The following is a 25,766-nucleotide window of genomic DNA, read 5'->3' as shown; positions in this document are numbered from 1 at the left end:
TGCAGATGTACATATTTAAAAGGTAAAGGTTCCCCTTGCACATATTCGTTATTGACTCTAGGGGGTGGTGCTCATCTCCATTTCAAAGCCGAAGAGCCAGCACTGCCCGAAGACATCTTCGTGGACATGTGGCTGGCATGACTAAATGCCAAAGGCGCACGGAACGCTGTTACGTTCCCACCAAAGGTACTCCCTATTTTTCAACTTGCATTTTACATGCTTTCGAATTGTTAGGTTGGCAGAAGCTGGGACAAATAATGGGAGCTGACCCTGTTATGCAGTGCTAGGGATTTGAACCGCCAAACTGCCAACCTTTCTGATCGACAAGCTCAGCGTCTTAGCCACTGAGCCACCGCGTCCTGTACATGTTTAGGGCAGGTGAAAATCTGTGGGTGGACCCATGTGATTTGCTGAGTCTTGAAGGAAGCAAAGCTGATGCTCTGCAGTTCCTTCTAAACAGAACAACAAGAACTGTTCCAACATGGTGGTTTTACCTGGAGGGGTTTATTGTTGCTCTTGCAAAGAAAGCAGAAAGGCTGAGATGCAGTGCTGGTACATAGGACTAATTTATGCACAGGGATATATTAAACACAAGGCTATAAAATATGGCCCTTTGAGGCATGGATATAATTAAAATGACCAAACTGTTCCACCAGCCATGAAGTCATTAGAAGCTACAGTCAATTTAATTGAATGCAAATCTTCTTTCACCTGCTTTACTCTTTGAAGCTTTCCCTATCTATTACAAGGAAGAGATGGGTTACATTTTATGTCTTTCTTTTTTGTGAAGTCCTCAAGTGTACTCATTTAACTATCCTGTACTGATGCAAAATCTGCACTGTATAATGTTTGTTAAGAAATATGACAGTACCACAATCACATTAAGGTTGAGTGAAGTTTTGGTCATGCTGACTGCTGTTTAAAGAATCAGGCCTCAAAAGGTCTCTCCATGAAGTAGTATCAGCAGCCCTCATCTTACAATCATTGCTCTAGTGACCAACGGCACTGAAAAAAAATGTGATGACTGTTTTTCACACACTTAGGACTCTTGTTGCGTTCCCATGGTCATATGATCCAAATTCAGATGTTTGGCAACCGGCATGTACCCTGTTTCCCTGAAAATAAGACCTCCCCAGATAATAAGCCCAATCAGGTTTTTGAGTGCATGTGCTAAAATAAGCCCTCCCCAAAAATAAGTCCTCCCTGAAAATATTGCAACACAGCTGCAGCCATGAGGTGACCATGCTCGCCACCTCCTGCATTTCAAAAATAATAAGATCTCACCAAAAATAAGGCCAAACGCTTATTTTGGGGGTCAAAAGAAAATAAGACCCTGTGTTATTTTTGGAGAAACACGATATTTATGTCAGTTGCAGTGTCCCTTCATCATGTCGTCACCTTTTGCCACCTTCTGATATGCAAAGTCATCTGGGAAGCCAGATTCACTGATCACCAGTGTTACCAACTTAGAAACTGCAGTGATTCACTTAACAACTGTGGCAAGAAATGTCGTAAAATGGGGCAAGAGTCACTCAACATGTGTCTTGTTTAGCCATGGAAATGTTGGGCTCAATTGTGTTCATAAGTCAAGGACTAGCTGTAATGTACACATTGCCATCATGAACACTTGCTATGTTAGTACTTATGCATTTCAGTTACCAGTTGAGGTGAGGCTGTATTCATATAATTTCCCTGGTGGCATAAGGGCTAAATTGTCTGAGTCTTGCCATCACTTTTCCCCATTTCAAAGCCCGGACATTTTTCTCTGCTTTGAACGAAATATCTCAAAGTATCTGATCATAGTACGATGCTGTGGTTGCGATAACGACATCTGGTACTGAAATGCAATTTCCTGCCAGGTTCTCTGTCCGTGTAACATAAACAACATACCATACTGAATTTGTCAATCCTCTGTTCACAGCAGACAGCACTACAGAGTATGGATGACTGACGGGCTTTTTTTTTTCTGAATAGGTTGATGAGGATTGTTAATCAGATATAGGTAGTCCTTGACTTACAACACTTCGTTCAAAGGTACAACGGCATTGAAAAAAGTGACTGATGTCATTTTTCAGCCTTTTACAACCGTTGCAGCATCCCCGTGGTCACGGGAATGGAATTCAGAGGCTTGGCAACTTACTCATATTTATGACGGTTGCACTGTCCCGGGGTCATGTGATCACCTTTTGCATCCTTCTATACAAGCGAAGTCAACGGGAAGCCAGGTTCACTTAACAACCGTGTTACTAACTGAACACCCTGCAATGATACAATTAACAACTGTGGTCCTAAAATGGGGCAAAGTCACTTTACAACTGTCTTGCTTAGCAACAGAAATGTTGGCTCAGTTGTGGTCGTGAGTCGAGTAGTCATTTACCGTGTTTTACGGAGTATAAGACACACCTTTCCCCCCCTAAAAGAACGTGGAAGTGTTGGTTCATCTTATACACTGAATACAGCCATTTTTGGCTTCCCGAAGCCCTGTCCCGGCATCCCAGTTTTTGGGGCCATTTTTCACCAAAACAGAGGCTTTTTTGCCTTCTCTCAGCCCCCAGCAACCCTCTGTAGGCTTCAGCATGGCTGGGGCAAGGCAGAAATGCTCCGGTTTTGTGAAAAAATGGCCGTTTTTCACAAAAACAGAAGGGTTTTTGCCTTGCCCCAGCCCTGCTGAGGCCTGCAGATTGCTGTTGGGGGGCTGAGGGAAGGCAAAAACTGTTATTTTCTTGGTGCATCTTATGGTATGAAAAATACGGTAATCTGGGTGAGAAGTATCTTCTTTCACTGACTTTTGAGGGGCCCCTGTTAAAAGCGATGAATGACAGAAAAGGTCTGAAGGATTCAATGGAGCATCTCTGGAGGCTGTTATTTATGTCTGTTTATTGTGCATGGTTCTATATTTCCCCCTACGTATAGGGGAGATATGACGTGGGGAATACCTGCTGATTAAAGGCAGCTGTATTTAGGTTTCCAAATATAGTTCGGGAGCTGTGTAAGCAGGAGAATCTCTTATGGATATATGATATTGCACACTGCACCTCTCCAGGCTCTGAAGAACTGGCTCTAAATACACTCAGAGTTTGGAATGGGAGAAAGCCAGGAGAGAACTGATGCAATGTCTACTTGAGCTTATTCATGGGGTTGATTTTTATATTTGCTGCTTGAAAAGTTCACTGATATGATAGAAACCAACTGAACTGTGTTTACATTATTCCTGGGATACATTTCCTGAAAACTGATATAAAATTCTAAAGCTACTTCACTGAAATTGGAAATTGAAATGATAGAAAGCAAAGAAGAAAGTTTTGCATTCATTAATTCTATTTAATTCATCTAAAAGGAAATAATGATGATAATTCCTTTAGATAACCATCTAATCGCCACAGCTTGTGGATAACACTTACATGTAGCACCATATAGAGTTTGAAAGGTGTCAGTACAGATAGTCCTCGACTTACAGCTATACTTGGACCCAAGTATAAACAAGGCAGTTGTTAAGTGAGTTTTGCCCCATTTTGCAAGCTTTCTTGCCACTGTTATTAAGTGAATCACTGCAGTTGTTAGTAACACGGTTGTTAAGTGAATCTTTTTTCCACTCTCAAAAACTCAGCTTTGTAGTATAAAGACGATTGAAAAAGGCATCCTCTTTGGGGAGATGGATTGTCATTTTCTTCCAATTAAGCAAAAAGTTGCACCTCTAATGTAATGCCAACAAATTAAAAAACACGAACATCTGAACTCATCATCCTAATTATCCTTGGTTGAATTAGACACTGATTAGATTTTACCCGTTATGCCATTGTATATAAAGGATTATACGAGCGACACAATTTTGGAAATTGAAAAGATGATTTCCATCTATTCAAACCCTCAGATAATCTAGGAAATTTGATTGTGGCATACCAAAAACTACGGGGAGTTAACAAAGACTGAGTTGTTGACATACACAGAGCAACGCAGAAAAAGCTGGGTTTTTTAAAACTTTTTTTCTTTTTTGTGATACCAGTTTAAATCTGTTTTCAATGTAGGGTGGGAATCTAGGGCAGATGCAAAGGAAATTACTCAAATCTATTTCATTCTCTTTCTGTGTGGAGTGGTGGTGAGGTGAGGAGGCTGTTACTCCAGGAATGATCCGTGGCTGGTACACTGACTTCAATTTTTGGTTTCTCCCCCCCCCCCCATTGCATTGATCTATCAGTTAATGGTAAGGAAGGCTGATTGATTCGTGACAATGATTTCTCTGTGTGTTTTCAGCATTCTGAGGGCAGCAGGAATACATTTTATCACCAAGAATGTTAATTTCTCTCTCTGTATAGAGTACTAAGGAGAAATTTCCTGACAGTTAGAACAATTAATCAGTGGAACAGCTTGCCTCCAGAAGTTGTGAATGCCCCAACACTGGAAGTCTTTAAGAAGATGTTGGATATCCAACCTATGTATTTAATTATTTAACTGTTTTATGTATGTATTTTATAACGCATTTTAGTGACTGTACACTGCCCCGAGTCCCTTTTGGGAGAGGGGGCGGTCTATAAATATGAATAATAAAAAAAAATAAAAAATAAAAAAAATTTGTCTGAAGTGGTGTAGAGTTTCCTGCCTAAGCAGGGGGTTGGACTAGAAGACCTCCAAGGTCCCTTCCAACTCTACTATTCTGTTATTTGAAGAAATGTCAACCTTGCAAGTTAGTCCAGACAGAAAACATGTCCAGATGACGTAATTATACTCTATTGTAATATTGCATTAAAAAAAATTGCAAGTCTGAAAGTATATCCCCCCCCCCCCCCCCGATATTCACATTCCAAGAAATTTGGGTGGATTCCTTTTGAAACATTTGCCACACCCACATGTCTATTGCAGACTAAGCTGCCTTTATCTGACCATTTCTTTTGCTGTGGCTCTTCCTGCTGCCTCCCAAGGTAATTGCCACTTACTATTACGGGTAGTCCTTGAATTATGTTCATGATTGAGCTCAAAATTTCCACTGCTAAGCAAGACATTGTTAAGTGTGTTCTGCCCCATTGTATGACCTTTCTTGCCACAGTTGTTAAATGAATCACTATACTTGTTAAATTAAATTAGTACCACTGTTCTTAACTTAATCTGCCTTCCCCGTTGACTCTGCTTGTCAGAAGGTCCCAAAAGGTGGCCAGATGACTGTGGGACACTGCAACTTTCATAAATATGAGCCAGTTGCCAAGCATCTGAATTTTGATCATGTGACTGTGAAGAGTTACAACAATCGTAAATGTGAAAAATGGTCATAAATCACTTTTTTTCAGTGCTGTTGTAACTTTGGATGGTCACTAAATAAATATTTGTAAGTTGAAGACAACCTGTACAAGAATCGATTAAGGAAACGTGTTCTTTATCGATTTCTGAACTATAAATAGTTCTACATAATCTATCTATATAAGAGCCCTGGTGGCGCAATAGTTAGAATGCAGTATTGCAGGTTAACTCTGCTCGTAGTCTGGAGTTCAATCCCTATGGAGCTCAAGGTTGACTTAGCCTTCCATCCTTCTGAAGTTGGTAAAATGAGGACCTAGATTGTTGGGGGCAATAGGCTAACTCTGCAAACCACTTAGTGAGGGTTGTAAAGCACAATGAAGTGGTATGTAAGTCTTAAGTGCTATTGCTATATCTACAGTATTTATCTAAAATAATATGTATATACTGTATCTACATATGGTGTTGGAGAAGACTTGAGAATGCCATGCATGGCCAAAAATAAATAAATAAATGAAATAAGTGGATCATTGAGCAAAATCAACCCAGATGTTTCATTCAAGGTATAAATGATCAAGTTCAAATTATCCTACTTCAGACATATTATGTGAAAACCCAAGCCTTTGGAATGTTGGAAAGGTGAAAGGAAAGATAAAAGAACCAACAATAAAAAAGTGTACAGACTCAGATGCAATAGCAATGAGGTTTAATTTAATAATATGTCAATGGATTGAATTAGTTTCTCTATAAATGGATTTAATTTTTTTTTTTTTTTTGCTCTTTGGCTTCAGATTAATAAAGCTAATGTAGTCTTGTTGTTCCATTACTTTTCCTTCTGTTTATTACATTTCGCCACTACAAATTACACATACACACATATGCATGCACACAGAGGTATTATGGCAGCTTAGCTTTGAACATACCTGGAATGCCAAGGGGGGGGGGCAGAATCAGGTAGAAGAGAAAGCAATGTGGAAATGATCTTTCCAGCTCCCTTCAAACCCACCCACCCGCCAGGAAACACATGAGATCTACAGTATAATATGTCTCCAGTCCTGCAGTATTCTGGCTCTGATTCTATTGTGATGTTTATCTCTTTCAAAATTGTATTTGCTTACTGTTTCTTCTGATAACAGCCCCACAAGCAATATACGGAGGGTGTTGTAGATTAAGTATTTAAGATAGAGGCAGGTCTTTCAAAACATGAGAGCTGTTCAACAATGGAAATATTTAGGCGTTCATTGAATGAATCCTTCCTTGGAGGTTTTTAAGATCAAGATATATTAAGTTATGAATAACAGTTCGGGTTTATAGATTATTTGGCTTATCTAAATCTATTTTGGAGCATGAAACTCACCACCTCCTGCTAAAGATGGGTATTAATTCAATAAAATTGAAGTCATGGGTGCAAAGATACGATTTTTAAGGAATGGGAAAGCATTCACCAACCTGAAGCCCTCTAGCTATTTTGATTTCAATTCTCTGAATCCCTGTGGAGGATGGACATAGTGGGCAGAGATTATAAACTCCCAAGAAGATTGGAGAACAGTTTATATAAATTGACAGAGTCGCTGTGTGTGAGTTGTGCAGCTATATAAAACTCTTCAATCAATCAAGCAAGTAAGCAAGCAAGCAAGCCGGATGACACACCAGGTATGTTAATGAAACTCTGCACTTTCATACCTGTTCTCCAAATTATAACAGAAACATGGATGGATATTCTGGTTGTACAGTGGTTAGAATGCAGTATTGCTAATTCTATCCACAGTCTGGAGTTGGATCCTTGACTTAGCCTCCCATCCTTTCAAGGGTCAGGCTCACATTGTTGGGGATAATATGTTGACCAGTGGTGGTTCCGGATCCCGTTGCAACCAGTACAGTGCAATGGGGCCCGACGTCCCCCACATGCACGCATGCGCACACACACACATAACATGCGCATGCGTCCTTATCGCCGCGACGCCTCTGCGACACTCCAGCTGCTCGGTGGAGCATCACGCAGGCAATGTACGCTCTGTGTGCATGTGTGGAAGCGTCGAAGGGTTAAAAGACAGGTAAGGAGCTCGGGCAGGCGGGTGGGCCCTCCAGGGCACCATACCAGAACAGTACCCAGTGCTCCTGGCAGGCACCAGTGTGCCCATACCAGGGCGTACTGCCTGCAACCCACCACTGATGCTGACATTGTAAACCACCCAGAGAATGCTGTAGAGCACTACTATGGGATGGTATGTAGATCTAAGTATTATTGCTATTGCTACTTGCCTCATCCTCCTACCACACAGGAGAACTTTTATGAGGGATATGATATCTCTCCAGTCTATAGCTATTTCTCTAGCAATATTGGAACATAGGAAATTATTTAAATTATATCAACCCTTAGCCAAAAGATGCACCAAAGATAGATATTTATGCAGACAATAAAGTATGCACCCCTTCCACATTTTCCATGCTTTGCAAAATATTGGTTCGCTGAAAAGTTGGAGCAATTGAGATGACGTGATAAAGCTCACAAATACCTTGTGAGCTGTGAATGGTGAAAGAACACCATACTTTCACCTTTTTTCAAGCAGTTTTTTTCCCTATAAACTGTGACCACGCCTTTGGTGGCTGGAGAACAGGAACGAGATCTTATAAACCAGGTGGTGAAGCTCCGGGAGTGAAAGATTGAGGATAAGACAAGAGTTTCCTCAAACTGAATTGATGGCAGACTCCACACTCCACCTTTACTCATTACTCTCTGCCTGTTCATCTTTTTGGTTATCTTATGGATGTTTTGTTTGTTTGTTTGTTTGTTTGTTTATTGGATTTATATGCCGCCCTTCTCCCAAAGGACTCAGGGCGGCATACAACAGAGAAGGCTCTCCCCCTGGGGATCACCAGCCGACACTGTCTGGCCGACGGCACCCTGAGGAGGCCAACTCTGTGGGATCGTACTGGACGGTGGGAGGCTACTGGTGGCAGTAGGTGGTCTCGCAGGTACCCTGGGCCTAAGCCATGGAGCGCTTTCAAGGTCATAATTAATACCTCGAATCGCACTCGGAAAACAACCGGCAACCAGTGCAGGCTGCCTAAAAGGGGTGTAATATGGGAGCATCTAGGTACCCCCATGATTACCCGCGCGGCCGCATTCTGGACCAGCTGGTATATTCTTGTTGCGTTCTTTATCATTGTTTATTTTATTGTTTTATTTAAATTTCTTCCCTTTTGTTGTTGTAAGCTGCCTAGAGCAGCCCCAAGATGAGATAGACAGCAAATAAATTTAACAAATCAAACAATCAAAAGAACTCACCAAGTGAACTGGTGAGAAGGGGTGAAAGTCATACTTGTTCTCAAACTCATGTAGCCATCCCATCAGTATATATAAGGACACTTTTAAAATGACTGACTTAAAAAATACAAGAGAATGTACCTTTTATCCATCCAGTACTTTTAACAGCTTACATTTGTTTTGCTTATTATACAGACTCCGGGGCATTTCCCCTTTTTCTTTTTCATGTTCTATCTTTGTAACCACAATGTAAAATAGATTACATATCTCTCTAACTCAGGCCATAAGGTTTGCTTTGATGGTACCATGCTTGACTTGAGTACCTTTTTCTCATCATTGTTATTTTATGCTGGTTTTAATTGTCTAAAGGGACAAAAATGCTAAGTATGCAAGGCAAATGTTAAAAGTCTGAAAGTATTTATGCAGGTTCTAATCTGTGATCAGGAGATATATTCTGAGTTGCAGGGGTGGGCTGTTACGGGTTCACCCAGGTTCGGGAGAAACCGTAGATAATGTTATGGCTGGTTTGGAGAACCTCCAAATCCCACCACTGGCTGGCCCCTCCCACCCCTCCCGTCTTGCCCCATTTCTCCCACCCTGCCCCTCCCAGGAGTCTCCACGTGGTCTGTTTTGGATGTGAGGTAAGTACAGGGCCCACACAGAGGCTCGGGAAGGGGGAAAGTTCTGGAAGGCCAGAAAGGGGCTTGTTTCTGGCCTCTGGAGTTCAGGAGAAGCAGTTTTCACCCTCCGAGAGGCTCGAGGAAAACCTCCAGAGCCTGGGGAGGTGAAATCCCCTCCACACACACACCATGTGCAGGAGGCCGACTAGGCCACGCCCACCATGGCCATATCCCCCAACAACCGGGCAGAGAACCCATTGCTAAAAATTTTGAGTTGTCATTTTTTCCCTTCAAACTTGGAGTTGATAAGATTGGAATTATAATAGCTGATTGGAACCAATGAAGGCTGGAATTCCAATACTTAGCAAGTCAGGCCATTTTTGTCCCTTCCTGTCCTTTTCATCTCAGAAGCACTACTAAGTGTTCTTCCTGTAGTGACAGCCTCCTATGAGTTGTCACAAAATTCTTTTAGAAATACCATCAACTGCCAGAAAGCACGGTCTAGTTTTAATTTATTGCCACTGCGAGAGAGAGAGAAGCCAGTTGTAGCTTCCCAGAATGAGAAGTTCTCTTCTGTTGAATTGGTCCATTAGGACAACATTCTCAGCAGGAGCTCTGGAGGATTCCAGCAGGGATTTTCCCATCAAGAGATGCAGGGATTGAGCCTAGGCTTGCCATATCCCAAGTAAGGATTCTGCAATTTACCTCGACAGGTTGATTTGGACCATACCTGCATTTCAGATCAATTGCAATAGAGAGAGAAGAAGAAAGCCAGGGAAGGCTTATCTCATGTCACATTGGGAAACATAGTAATATACCTGTATGGTTACTAGGCATGACTGATAGCCACAGTCACATTGGCAGTACTGCACTGGGAAAGGAAGGGAAATGTTTGTTTGTTCATTTGTTTGTTTATTAAATTTGTATGTTGCCCATCTTACTATCAAGTGACACTGGGCAACTTACTAGTTACTGCTTTCTGAGAACGTACAGACTGTAGAACTTAAAGATCTTCGTGAGGTTTGTTTGGGTTTTTTTTTGGAATCTTCTTTATAATTTTATAACCACTAGTAAAACAAAATGCCGAAAAGGAAATAACTGCATGTGTTAGTGACTAGAAACCCTTTATGAACTTTTTGCTGAAAACAGGAAAACTGAACTTTGCTGAACTTGTGATTTATGGATTTAATTATTGGAAAGGGTAGAATATGGAAAGAAGGAAGCCATGATGTAACTTGAGGGACAAAGGATTAAATATAAACGTGTTTATAAGTGCTGTAAAGATCAAAAGTTACTCCTTCATCTCTTTTTTTTCTTTTTCATTTCTTTTCTAGGTAATTATCACTTTTCTTTTACTTTTCTTTCTTTTTCCTTAAATTTGTATTACTTTGACTTTGTTAAATATTTCTTTAATAAAATATATGTTTTTTAAAAAATGATAAGGCTTGTCAAACCTCAAGAATAGGCAACCCATCGTATATTTTGGGCTATATGTTTCATCAGCATAAGTAGCACTGCCAATGCTCAACCATCCCATTCACTCCTTTGGTCTAATAAGGGATATTATTCAGCCTTTAAAAAAATATATTTTGGATTGAAAACTCAACATGTGGAAATTTTGCATAGGGATATTTGTGATCTTCTTCTATTAGGACACTGGTGGTCCTCACCTTAACACTGTAACTGAGCTTGGAAGTACAGCTGTAAGTTATGCTGGTCATTAAGTAGGTCATATGTGATACTTTTTTAATGGTGGTTATTAAGCAAATCACCATGGTCATTAAGCAAAACCACAGTTGTTAAATCCATTATCTTCAATGGGCATTTCCTCCCCCCCCAAACTGGAAATAAACACCATTTTCCACAACAACCACCACCACCACCCTTTAAATTATAATAACATAACCATGGGATGCTGCAAATAACTCTTATTTTGGACCAGTTGCTAAGTGCCCAAATGTGATCACATGGTTGTGGAATAGACTAGCCATCAGAACTTTGAATATAGGTCATATTTTTTGGGGGGGAGGGGGGAATCTGTTGTAACCTTGAATGTAAGTTTGAGGACTACCTTTATGCACTTCAAAGTATTCTTAAGGTGAGCGGAAAGTATTCTTAATTTACTTGGGGTAGGGAAAATAAAAGTTGGCTAGTTAACTAAGTTTTCTTTCTTGTTCTGTTAGTCAGTATGTTTCAGTCCCTGTAATGCACTTTGAACCAATTTATTTTATTAATGACACTTATCATTTAATTGACTTTCAAGGCCTACTCTTTATTGCTACTTGTGTTTGTGCTAAATCCAAATTGGATGCATGCTGTTTAGCTCTCTCTAAGAAATCATTAATTCCTCAGATTGCAGTAATGACAAAAGACAACAAAATAGATTTGGGAATAAGTTTGTTTACTCGCCATTTGGAACTTTCTGAAAAATAAATGGGGAAAAAATATGAGGTGTGTGTGTGTGTGTGTGTGTGTGTGTGTACTTTTAAAAACAAGCAGGCAGAAATCCTTCTAGCAGTCTTCCAAATGCAATATAGGAGTAATAAAAAGTACACCATGTATTAAAAATATGCTAGTAGATATTAAAATCCCTGTTTGTTTTGAACCATCACTAGATGACCTGAAATGAGTCCATCCTAGCTTAAGGAGATACTGGAAAGCAAGGTTTAGCAATTCAGGATAGAGAATGTGGCTTTACTCTGCAGGTAAGAAAGACATTTGGACATAATTAGACCAGTAACCCCTCTGAGCCAAAGCATTTTGAGTAGCGTTGTCCAACCAAGTCTTCAAAGTCTCTACCTTTCAAAACATCAAAGGTTTTCCTGCCCTGCTCTGATTGATCTAGGACAGGGGTCGGCAAACTTAAACACTCAAAGAGCCATTTGGACCCGTTTCCCACAGAAAAGAAAACACCGGGAGCCACAAAGGTCCTAACCGGAAGCCCCCTGTTCAGTTCTGGAGCTGACTGGAAGTTCAGTTCCCCCACCATAGAATCTCCTCCTAGCGCAGCGTACTTTTTCCTCTACCTGTCATAACCGAAAGCCCTATCAATTGTGGAGGCAACTGGAAAACCCTTCCCTTGCCATAGAGTCTTCTCCTGGCACACTGTTTCTCCCCCCCAAAAAAGGAAGCTCCACTCAAAATTGTGGCACCGACCTGTGACAGAGCCGCAGCAGAGGGAGGAAAGAGCCACATGTGGCTCCAGAGCCGCAGTTTGCTGACCCCTGATCTAGGAGAATCCTGATTATGGAACTCAGTCATGGGGATTGCAACTGGGCTTTCCTCTGCCATATTTTAAATGACAGTTGAAGCCGTGCCTACCTACCTGTACTCTTACTGAGTTACAACTGTTTTAAGAGCTACCTCTTTTTAGAGTGCTCTTCAAATGAACTTTGTTTTAAGGGTTATATTCTAGCTGTTTAGTTTTTATTACAGATTTTTTCGTTGTTTTTTACATACCAATTTGGGAAAGTGAAAATAAATAGATAGATCATTGCCTTCATTAGGATTGTGGGAAGAAACATAAGCAATACTTAGTAGGTTGGACTTCTTTCATCTACCCGATAATCTGACAGGGACCCATGATTCCCTCAGAACCAGATTTACCACAGAATATAATTGTTATCACTGGATTTCATGTGGTAGTAGATGCATAATCTAATTTTATTTGCTTTATTATCTAACAGTACTTTGTTTAACCTCACAAGAGTGTTGAAGGTTGACTGTGTGTATAGTGAATATAAATGTTGACTACTACTACATTGAGGTCTTGATCCCGTCAGGAAAATCCCTCACCTTCTATTGTATTCATGATACAATAGTCATCCCATTTCTAATGAAATGTATGTACTTTCTCTACTTTCCCTAATAAGAAAATAGTGCAGCAGGGAAAAAAAAACCTTTCAAATCCGCAACGTACAGCCTCTGTTATCACATGGACTAATTTATTCTCGTTATCAACAGGCAATCTAATTCACTGAAGGCCATTCTCCCCCTACTAAATTCAATTTAACCCTTCTCATATAAAATCAATTGCAATCAACCTGCCCTGCACCCCACAAGTAGGAACTTAGTGTCTTGTTCAAGGAGCTTTCAAATATTTTGGTAATGCTCCGATGCATTATTGACCATTTTAACTTTTTCTACTCTGCACTGATTAGTTAATTGGCATTTTCTGCAACCCTCTTGGTTTGCAAATATATAAATGTGCCAGCTTTAGTTTTGTAAATCATGCTTTGGACTGGGGGGGGGAGGAAAAGAGAGATTGGAAACATTTGGACTTAGGTTTGCGTGCATTGTAAAGTCCCGTGAAACAAAAATCCTTGTGATCTGGAAAACACAATTGTTTCCTGTAGAGCTGTGATGGCTAACCTATGGAACGTGTGCCAGAGGTGGCACACAGAGCCCTCTCTGCTGGGCAGCTGTGCCATCAGATCTCCTTGGCATTTCCTTCGTGAGCTGCTTTTCCCCCCTGCAAACAGTGAAACAGAAGCTCACGAAATAAAAAGATCTTACCTCTTGCCACGCTGCTCGTATTGAGATGCCCCGCCTCCTGCTGGCCAGCTGGTATTTGGGCCTCTGCTGCCCATGCACATGTCCCTGTTCGCACATGTGCCTGTTTGCACATGCGCATGCACATTTCAGTTTGGGCATGCACACGCGTGCAGTTTAGGCAATCAGTGTCTAAAAGGTTTGCCATCACTGCTCTAGAGCATTTTGCTAACCCTGGGTTATATACTAAAGGGGGGAAAAAATCAATCCGAGGCATTCTTGAATACAATCTGTTAGTTAATTTGTTTGAAAACTTTTGAATTGATAAAACAGCAGCCACAATGAAGAAGCAAGTATTCTCTCTGCTGGGTGTTGGCACAATCCTAAATGACTTCTCCCTACTCACTGAATATGATGAAAGGGAATTTGAGCACTGCCTGAAACTGTGGAAGGCATGGTTCTTAATAAAGCAGAGGAGTTGTTTCATGGTTGTCCCTTTGAGTGACTCTTGGAAAGATTAATGTCTCATATTAGTATACATAGGCTAGAAACATGAAAAAAACACCACCAGCTTAGCTTGTACGCATCTCTTTTGAAAGGTCCCTGGACTTTTTTTCATTTCTTTGTTTTTTAAAATATTGCTTCAGTTCACTATTTTAAAAAAAGTAGTTTTATGCTGCTTCAAAAATAAGAGTTTCCAGTATCTTCCTTGCTGGGTTAAATCAGTTGGTATGGGATTAAGGGAGCATGCGGTACAATACAGTACAGTACAGTACAGTACAATACAATACAATACAATACAATACAATACAATACAATACAATAACAGAGTTGGAAGGGACCTTGGAGGTCTTCTAGTCCAACCCCCTGCCTAGGCAGAAAACCCTATACCGTTTCAGACAAATGGCTATCCAACATCTTCTTAAAGACTTGCAGTGTTGGGGCAGTCACAACTTGTGGAGGCAAGCTGTTCCGCTGATTAATTGTTCTCACTGTCAGGAAATTTCTCCTCAGTTATAAGTTGCTTCTCTCCTTGATTGGTTTCCACCCATTGCTTCTTGTCCTGCCCTCAGGTGCTTTGGAGAATAGTTTGACTTCCTCTTCTTTGTGGCAACCCCTGAGATATTGGAACACTGCTATCATGTCTCCCCTAGTCCTTTTCATTAAATTAGACATACCCAGTTCCTGCAACTGTTCTTCATATGTTTTAGTCTCTAGTCCCCTAATCATCTTTGTTGCTCTTCTCTGCACTCTTTCTAGAGTCTCCACAACTTTTCTACATCGTGGCGACCAAAACTGAATGCAGTATTCCAAGTGTGGCCTTACCAAGGCATTATAAAACGGTATTAACACTTCACGTGATCTTGATTCTATCCCTCTGTTTATGTAGCCTAGAACTGTGTTGGCTTTTTTGGCAGCTGCTGCACACTGCTGGCTGATATTTAAATGGTTGTCCACTAGAACTACAAGATCGCTCTCACAGTTACTACTATTGAGCAAGGTACCACCTATACTGTACCTGTGCATTTCGTTTTTCTTGCCTAAATGTAGAACCTTACTCTTTTCACCATTGAATTTCATTTTATTAGACGGTGCCCAATGTTCAGGTTTGTCAATATGCTTCTGTATCTTAAGCCTATCTTCTGGAGTGTTGGCTATTCCTGCCAGCTTGGTGTCATCTGCAAATTTGATGAGTTCCCCATTTATCCCCTCATCCAAATCATTGATGAAGATGTTGAAGAGTACTGGGCCTAAAACAGAGCCTTGGGGTTCTCCACTGCATACTTCCCTCCATGTAGATGCAGTTCCATTGAGGACTACAGGTTGAGTGCGGTTGGTCAGCCAGTTACGAATCCATCTGGTGGTGATACTGTCCAACCCACATTCTTCTACTTTATCTAGTACAGGTAGTCTACAACGGAGGATCACAGTTGAGCCCAACATTTCTTTTTGCTAAGAAGAAGGTTGTCAACTGAGTTTTGCCCCATTTTACAATGACCGTGGGGCACCGCAACTGTCAGAAATATGAGTACGTTGCTTAACGTCTGAATTTTGATCATGTGACCAAGGGAATGCTGCAACTATCATACATGTGAAAAATGGTCATAAATTACTTTTTTCAATGCTGCTGTAACGTTGAATGGTTACTAAAGCAATAGTTGTAATTGAAGGGCTACCTTTAATTCAAAGAATAAAAATACTGTATAGGCCAAGATGTATCCAAATTTAAACCCAAAATGCTGGAAATGCAAACAGGGACAAGGTATCTTCTTTCACTCATGGTGGTCATGCCCCAAAGCAAAAAGATATTGGCTGACTATAGGGAATTAGCTGCAGGATTTAACCAAATGTCGAATAGAATTCGAACCAGAAATGTTTCTCCTGGGGATAATTAGGGCAAAGTATAATAGAAAGTTAAAATACTTGGTGTTACATATAATAATGGCAGCAAGGATTGTTTTTGCACAATATTAGAAGAAAGATAGTATTCCACCACAGGTTTAGTAATCCAAAAAATATTTGAGTGTGCAGAAATGGACAAACTTACAAGACTGAATGGCTGTGGTTTCCGTCATCCCGATTTGTGCATCTTGTTCCATCTTTGATGATAGGGGGAGAAATTTTAGCCCCCTCGGAGAAGGCTCGCAATCTGGGAGTCCTCCTGGACACACGGCTTAGTTTAGAAGAACACCTGATGGCCGTGACCAGGGGGGGCTTTTACCAGGTTCGCCTGGTACGTCAGTAGCACCCCTTCCTGGATCGGGATGCTCTATGCACAGTCACTCATGCCCTTGTCCTTTCTTTCCTGGACTACTGCAACGCTCTCTACATCAGACTGCCCTTGAAGAGCACCCAGAGGCTTCAGCTGGTCCAGAATGGGGCCGCGCGGGTTGTCATGGGGGTACCTAGGTGCTGCCATGTTACACCCCTTTTAGGCGGCCTGCACTGGTTGCCGGTTGTTTTCCGGGTACGATTCAAGGTACTAATTATGACTTTTAAAGTGCTCCATGGCTTAGGCCCAGGGTACCTTCAAGACCACCTACTCCATCCAGTAGCCTCCCACCGTCCAGTGCGATCCTACAGAGTTGGCCTCCTCAGGGTGCCGTCGGCCAGACAGTGTTGGCTAGTGACCCCCAGGGGGAGAGCCTTCTCCGTGGGAGCGCCTTCCCTCTGGAATGAGCTGCCCCCAGAGCTTCACATAATCCCTGACCTCCGGTCCTTCCGACGCGCCCTTGTCTGAATTATAGTATTGCCCATATCTGCATTATAGTAAGGAACCACCAACACTGTCCTAACAGCATCACACACTAGAGATGTACACACAGTAGCAGAGCATGGTTCTATGCTGAATGCATAATAACGCTCTAAAAAGTTGGCTTTTCCAGCAAGCCGGCCTGGCCTGTTAATTTTATCTAATTTTTAAAATGTTAGTGTTATATTAATTGGGTTTGTTTTTTGGATTGTTTCTAATTTCCTTTTAAATTTTGTAATATGTGTTTTTTTTTAATGCTGTACGCCGCCCTGAGTCCTTTGGGAGAAGGGCGGCATATAAATCCAATAAAACAAACAAACAAACAAGAATTAAAGGGAAAGGATGATTCAGAATACTGTGCGGTATGGGAGAAATGGTATGAATGGATAGACAATAGAAATAAGAAATGGAAATGTACATAGGGTTAGAACGTTTGGAAATAGAATGTATATAATGTATATATACTAATATTGATTCTAGTTGAATGAATAATGCCACAGATCTCTTAAATATGTGATAGATTAGATTAGATTAGATTAGATTTATTTGATTTATAGACCGCCCCCTCTCCCCGAAGGGACTCGGGGCGGTGTACAGATATCTCATTAAAAAACCGTATACAAAAATAAATACCCTTAAGTTCCCATAAAATCGAATTAAACAATAGGCTGTACAAAGTGATAAAAATTAAAAACAACCTAAAACCCACCCCTAAAAATTTAAAATACAGACTTGAGGGACTAAGCTGGGATTAGGCCAGACCGGCTAAATTGATAGAGACATGTAAAGAAAAAAATGTGCAATAAAAATAAATATTAAAAAAAAGAGAGAAGAAAATACTGTATAGGCCACGGGTCCCCAACCACAATCCCGGGCCACAGTCCACTACTGGGCCATGCCACCCTGATACTCATGCGATTGGAGCTGCGTCTGCATGTGCATGCCAGCCCGCCCCTCATGTGGCCTGGTTCTCCTCACCTCCACCACCCAACCAGGCCACAAAGGTTGGGAACACTGGTATAGGCAATTCATTCAAAACTAAGACAGCTGATTGTGTGAAAGTCCAATGGCTCCTGGTCATTAATTCCATATATCTTGAGACTTGGCTATATACAATGTAGCTATTACGTGGCAGTATCTTGTCTTTTTATATACACTGAGAGCATATGCACCAAAGGCGAAGTCCTTGTGTGTCCAATCGCACTTGGCCAGTAAAGAATTCTGTTCTATTATATTCCATTTTAATTCTATTATATTCTATAAGCAGCACTGCTGGTTTGGCCTTTTCATCGCATTTGGAAATTCTGAAACTTTTAACAAAAGAATGTTTTGTTGTTATCAGTCATTTCTACACAGTTGATTTATATAGCATCTAATTGAGCAATCCAAACATCATTGTTGCAATATATTAATAATGAAGACTGGCTTTCTAGATGGTTGACTCCATAAGATGCTATAAATCAGGAACTTGGAAATAGCTAATAGTTGTTGTGAGGATATATTTCACTTCCTAGTCTTTCCCTCTTGCTTCTTCTCTCAGGATGGTAAAGTTATTGCTTAGAATGCCAAGAAATGACTGACTATGTCTTGTTATAACAATTCTTACAATTTATAGCTTTGTCACATCTTGAATCTAATTGAATTTGCCTTCAACCAAGTGAATATTATTAAGCAAATGTCCAGGAATATTATGCATTTGAAAAATATATCAACATAACTGCTGATTCTTTCATTCTGAAGGAAAAATGTCAAGAATACAACACAGTGCTGGCTGTACTAATATTTGGGGCAGGGTGTTTTCCCCCCACCTCTTTTGAGCGAATCTAGTAATCCACTTAACCTTTGGGCAATCCACTGATTTACATGCCACCTGATCCCTATGATTAGCAGTGCACCTCTAAACCTCATCTTGTCTACCTTCTTAGGAATTAAAAATGTCTATGTTTATTTATGTACTCAGCGAGCATAACCTGCCCTTCTCAGGGAAGCGTCTAACATCATTAAAAAGATAAGCAGTGAAATTAGAAAGTTGCTTAAAACCCTTTGATCTGGAAGTGGAGCAATTGAACCTGAGTTATGGCAATAATATCTCTGCCTTTGGCGGAACCTTCTGTGCTTTGAAATAGTTCTGGAATGACACAATTATGTGGTCATTTCCCACACCTCTTGTCTACAGCTCAGTTTCCCTTGAGATCAGGATATCTTTTAAGTCAAAAATTGATGATTTTAGGCTTGATGACACGTCTGTCTTAGTCATAGTTCTGCGGCTTCATCAAGCACAGTGATCATTTCTATGCTCAAAGGCTGCTTCTTCGTGGGGGCGGGGGAGAAGTTAGGCTCAGCAAGTTAGCACAAGTGAAAGGAAGTGAAGTGGAAATTAATTTTCTGAACATGATTGGTATTAGAACAAGCATTGAACAAATGAATTGGTTTGTGAGAAAGGGATCTCATAGAGCTCGGTCATATTAAAGTATCAGGAAAAGACTGCTTGCTTATCCCTTCCTTTTTAAAAGCCACCTATTAGAGATATTGTCAAGTGACAATATCGCTGGCTAGTTTGACGGAATGAGTTATTTGTGGCTATCTTAAAAACACTTGCTAAAGTAACTCAATGTGGCTCAGTGGCTAAAGATGCTGAGCTTGTCGATCAGAAAGGTCGGCAGTTTGGCAGTTTGAATCCCTAGCGCCGCATAATGGAGTGAGCTCCCGTTACTTGTTCCAGCTTCTGCCAACCTAGCAGTTTGAAAGCACGTAAAAATGCAAGTAGAAAAATAGGGACCACATTTGATAGGAAAGAAACAACGTTCCGTGTGCCTTTGGAGTTTAGTCATGCCGGCCACATGACCACAGAGACGTATTTGGACAGCACTGGCTCTTTGGCTTTGAAATGGAGATGAGCACTGACCCCTAGAGTCAGGAATGATTAGTACATATGTCCGAGGGGAACCTTTACCTTTACCTTAAAGTAACTCTGTCTCCCTGTGTTTGAACTGGGAAATTAAGGCCTATTTTGAAATCAGCGGGTGCAGTCAGCTATTTTTTCTACAGCTGATTAAATAATGGTACAAGGTTCTTGTTTTGAAAGAAGACTAAAACCAGCGAACACATGTACATAACATTTGGGCATCTGTCATGGTGTCTTGTCTTATACCATTGAGTTTGCTAAGAGCCATCCTGCATGTGAAGTACTCAGCTCTGCTTGGCAAGTCTGTTTTTTTTTTTTTAATTGAGCATGGGAATCTCAATTCCATAACTGGATCATCAGCATAGGTGGTAAGGACCTCTTTCTGATGCTTCCAGCCCAGAATGGGGTCTCTTTGTTTCTGCTATTTTCTTTGTCCCAGAAATAAATTGCACCTCTTTTGACAATGGGGAGTTACTAATTCAAATGGAAGTATTGAAGCAATACTTCTTTTTTTAATTTTCTTTCCCAAAATAATTTTCTTCCTTTCTTTACTGTGTTACAGTTCCTTCCTTTTGGGGTTTGGTGAATTCAGCTTGGAATCTTTGTTCCGTTGGAAAACGGCAATCACCGGTCAATATAGAAACCAGCCATATGATCTTTGACCCCTTCCTTACCCCACTTCGGATAAACACAGGGGGAAGAAAGGTAAGGCTATGCCTGTACCCTTAATTGTCAAAATAACAGGTACATTTTTAACCTCTTTCTTTCTTTCTTTCTCTTCCTTCCTTCCTTCCTTCCTTCCTTCCTTCCTTTCTTTCTTTCTTTCTTTCTTTCTTTCTTTCTTTCTTTCTTTCTTGATATTAATTTTGAGTTTGTGCTGTCTTTGTGCACTTTGTGTGTATGTGTGTAATTGTTATTAATGATTTTTTAAAAGGAAGATTAAAACGAATACAAGCTAATACTTAGATATATCCTTCTGCTACTATTTAAGTGGTGCTTCAGTTGTCAAAACCAGCAAGACATTCATTTTCATCACAGAAATTATCTCCCCAACAATGACAGTTTTAAATTATTTCACTTTAAAATATATATTTTAACTTCATTCTATATCCTAACATAGTTATTTTGAAATAACAAGTTCATATTTGTCATACCCAGATATTTTATCTTCTTTGCAATCTTAAATTCCTATTTATTCATCAATTCTGTTTGTTCCTGTGTTCATATTTTTGTTAACATCATATAATAATTTTGAAACCTGTTCATGCACCAAATTCTTTTCATTTGCCCATTGATATTTTAATTCCCCTTAAAAAACCGTTCAGAACCAACATCAAGTCATCTGCAAAAGCCCTTAACTCATGTTTCTTTTTTAATATTTACTTCCACAATCTTCTCATCTTGTCTTACATTGCTATTCATTATTTCAAGAACTAGAATAAACGAGAGAGGAATGAGCATCCCTGTCTTGTTTCTCTTTGTATCTCCCAATGTTTTGTTAGATCTCCATTAATAATTATTTGTGATTTCTATAAAGTTAGGATTGATCTTACCCATTTTATAAAGTCTCTACAGAATTCCCATTTTCCAAAACCTTGAATAGGAAAGCCCAGTTAAAGATTTTCAAAGATCTTCTCTGCATCTAAGAAAATTAATGGCTTTGATTTTCATTACATTGCTCTAAATATTACAAAATGTTCATACATTTCTAACATGGTGCTTAAACTTTCTTTTAATTAAAAAAAATCACATTGATTCTCATTAATGAATTCTTGCAAAAATATTTTCATTCAATCAGCTAGAATCTTTGTAAATGAGGTTTATTTATTTAATAATAATATTGGTGAATGGAATTGAATAGAATGGAATAGAGAGGAAGAGAACAGAAGAGAAGAGAATAAACAGAGTTGGAAGGGACTGTTGAGGTCTTCTAGTCCAACCTTGTGCCCAAGCAGGAAGCAGGAAACCATATAACAGTTCAGACAAATGGTTATCCAATCGCTTCTTTAAAAATTCCAGTGTTGGAGCATTCACAACTTCTGGAGGCAATTTGTTCCACTGATTAATTGTTCTAACTGGCAGGAAATTTCACCTTAGTTCTAGATTGCTTCTCTCCTTGATTAGTTTCCATTCGTTGCTTCTTGTCCTACGCTCAGGTGCTTTGAGGCATAGTTTGACTCCCTCTTCTTTGTGGCAATCCCTAAGATATTGGAACACTGCTAACATGTCACCCCTCATCCTTCTTTTCATTAAACTAGCCATACCCAATTCCAGCAATAATTCTTTATATGTTTTAACCTCCCTAATCATCTTTGTTGCTTTTCTCGGCAATCTTTCTAGAATCTCAACATTCTTTGTTTGTTTTTTATGTTTACATTTTTTACATTGTGGTGACCAAAACTGGATGCAGTATTCCAAGTGCTTACCAAGGCATTATACAGTGGTATTAATACTTTGTGTGATCAGTGTTCATGTGTAGTTAGGTTTGTTAAAAAGTCTTTGACCCTTTTTTTGGTATTGATGCCATATTGGCTGCTTTCCAACTCTCTAGCATCTTTCTTCCCAGTGGGATAAGATTCTATCCTGTTTTGTAAAGTTTTTGTAAACGTTCATGCTCCAAACATTTATAATAAAAACATGATAATCCATTTGGTCCAGGTATCTTTTCTAGTTTAATATTTCTATAGGTTAAAAACTACCCTCGTTGTTACAGATGCATTCATAATCTGTCTCTGTTCTTCTGTAATCCTCAGTAAAGGGAATTATTTCTTTAGATATTCATCTATTTTCTCAACAGAGATGTCACTTTCTTCATACAAATTGGAATAATATTTTAGTTTATGGGTTTTCCTTGACTTACAACCAATCATTTAATCACCATACAAAATTACCCTGGCAGCGAAGTAACTGTTTTTCACCACTGATGACTGTTGCAGCATCTCCATGGGCACATAATCAAAATTCAGGGACTTGCCACGTATTTATGATGGTTGCAGCATCCCGGAGTTATGCGATCACCATTTGTAACCTTCCCACTCAGCTTCCAACAAGCAAAGTCAATGGGGGAAGCCAGATTCTTTCAACAATTGCATGATTCAATTAATAACCATTGATTTGCTTAGCAATTCTGTCAAAAAAAGATCATAACATGGAACACAACTCACTTAGCAACTTTCTTGCTCAGCAACAGAAACGTTGGGCTCAATTGTGGTTGTAAGTCAAGAACTATCTGTACATATAATTTTTATGAAAACTTTCAAACAAGAAGATAAAAGCTAACAGAGACTAGTAGAACTTGGGGGGGGGAGGAGGGGGAGAAATCAAAGGAAAAGGTGAATAAAACAGCAGTTACAAATACAAGTATAGTTTAATATCTTTCTCTAAAGTTGCATTACGTTATCTTCTTTCTATTATCTATTCTATCTCATTATCAAAACTGTAAATCACAAGTTCATTTCCATTTTTGCACAAAAAAGTGTAAAATAAGAGGCTTCCAATCAGCAATAAATGTAGATAATGTCTATTCTGTAATCAAAAAAGTTAATTTATCCATTTCAGCAAAACCTTTCAATTTCACCTACCATTCTTCCATAGTGAGTGGTATTGAATCTTTTCATCTTTATGCATACAGTAATCTTGCTGACATGATCACATATTGAAATAATCTTCCATAGCTTTTTCATAACTGTTAGAAATTGAATAATATTGATGAACTGCTTTTCATATGACTGCATTGTCCATTAATACTATACCTCCCTTTTATAATTTCTACATCATTTTCTCTTCTATTTCTTTTTTAGAATTGATATTGATACTTCCTTGATTTATTCGCAAAGTCAAACTTTTTTTACTTTACATAATACATTTCATTTTCATTTCTTATTAACATAGATAATTGTTGTTAAAAAAGCTTAATTTATTGAGAAATACTTCTCTAGAAATTTCTTTATCTTAATTTCTCTATCTCATCTACAATTGCTGGTGTTTTTCTTGACTGTTCTTCTTAAGTTGTATAAAACAAACTTTAATAAAGGCCTTACTTACATCTCAAATCATTTTTAAATCAGTAAAAGGTAAAGGTTTCTGTGCGGATTTAATCTGCTAGTCATTGCCGACTATAAGGGGAGGGGGTGTTCATCTCCACTTCAAGGCCATGGAGCCAGCACTGTCTGAAGACATTTCCATGGTCATGTGACCAGCTGTTCCCTTCCCACCAAAGTCTTATATATATATCTTCTTGTATTTGCCTGCTTTTGGAATGGTAGGTTGGCAGGAGTTGGGGAGAGGATAGGAACTGAACTTGTTGCATGGTGCACAGGTCTGGAACCTGGGCTGCTGGCTTTCCAGCTGACAGCCCAGCATCTTAACCACTGAGCTGCTGTGCTGCCTCTTTTAAATTGGTACCTTTACCTAAATCATTTTTAAAAGCTCTTTTAATTTCTGTTTACAATTCTCCTCTATTGTTTCTTTCTGTAGCAATATTTTGTTTAGTCTCTATCTAAAAGCATCAGCTTTTCTTTTTCTAAACCAAAGCTCACAGGCTAGTGATCCCAAAAAGTGTTTTGTATTATCTCTACTTAAGAAATCTTAGTAGCCAAGTTATTTGAAATGCAAATCATGTCTATCATAGAACAAGATACACAACAAATTCCACTTAAAAATGCTATGAATGAAGTGTAGATAAGAACCTGCCATTAAGATAAAGGTTCTCCTTGCACATATGTGCTAGTTGTTCCCAACTCTAGGGGGCGGTGCTCATCTCTGTTTCAAAGCTGGAGAGCCAGCACTGTCCGAAGACGTCTCCGTGGTCATGTGGCTGGCATGACTAAACGATGAAGGTGCACGGAACGCTGTTACCTTCCCACCAAAGGTGGTTCCTATTTTTCTACTTGCATTTTTTATGTGCCTTCGAACTGCTAGGTTGGCAGAAGCTGGAAATTATATATATATATATATATATATATATATATATATATGTATGTATGTATGTATGTATGTATGTATGTATGTATGTATGTATGTATGTATGTATGTATATATGTATATATGTGTGTGTGTGTATATATATATATATATATATATATATATATATATATATATATATATATATATATATATATATATATATATATATCCAGAATTTTAATTCTTAAAAATTAAGAACAGAAATAAAAAAATAAATCCAGAGAATAATGGGAAAAATTATATTGGGGGGTGGAGGGATTTACAAAAGAGACTGTTTAAGTATGGAAGAAAATTATAACCCAGTTCGGTACTAGAGGAATGGATCACTGACTAAGCTGATTTTTTTTTAAAAAAGGAAGATAAAATTGACTGTTCTTATCTTGGTTAAAATGGGATGTATTATTCTGTGTGATTTTTTAATTTATGATATTTTGATTGGAGAAATGTGACATATTGGATTTCCTTATTTAATGTTTAAGCTTTTTACTTTATCGTTATTTTTTTCTATTTTATTTAGTATGTAATGCTTAGTATCTTGTGTTGTTGTTTTTTGTTTTGAAACTACCTCTGTGAAGGTTACGTTTTAGTCATTTTATGTTAAATTGTTAGGATTGTTTTATATTTATGACTAGTTTTAAGCTGTGATGTAAATATTTCTTTGAATGGAATATATTCCTATTTGGGATAGTTATCTCTGGAATAGTTTGTGTTTGGGATGGGTTGAGTATTAGAATTTGTCTTTTTTTAAAAAGAGAAATGTATGTTAATCTTTGTTTGGTTTGTTTATAGAATGGGACCTTTTATGCCTTTTAAATGGGGTTTTGCCTATGACTGAAAGTCTAGATCAGAAAAGTTGTGAATATAAGTGAAGCTGAGGGAATCCGTTCCCTTGACTTCTACATTAATATGGTAAGAGCAGTACCATTTGTTGATCTCAGTTATGTTACAGAAGAGGGATCTGCAATGAAGGGAGCATAGTTGTGCTTTTTTGTTATTGTTGTTGTTCACCCATAGGCTGGAGGTTACTGCATTAATGTA

General features: G+C 39.1%; 1 protein-coding gene across 2 annotated transcripts in view; it reads left to right on the top strand.

Moving 5' to 3' along the window:
* CA10 (carbonic anhydrase 10) overlaps nt 1-25,766 on the top strand; it is a 431,566-nt gene that overhangs the window by 175,274 nt on the left and 230,526 nt on the right. For both annotated transcript variants that reach the window (XM_081939543.1, XM_081939544.1), the window contains exon 4: nt 20,326-20,468. In XM_081939543.1, the coding sequence (XP_081795669.1) occupies nt 20,326-20,468 (143 nt within the window). The remainder of the gene's footprint in view (nt 1-20,325; nt 20,469-25,766) is intronic.

Source organism: Natrix helvetica, assembly GCF_964273705.1.
Source record: "Natrix helvetica genome assembly, chromosome: 1".
In the NCBI taxonomy this organism is placed as follows: Eukaryota; Metazoa; Chordata; class Lepidosauria; order Squamata; family Natricidae; genus Natrix; species Natrix helvetica.
This window is presented reverse-complemented; position numbering and strand designations above follow the sequence as displayed.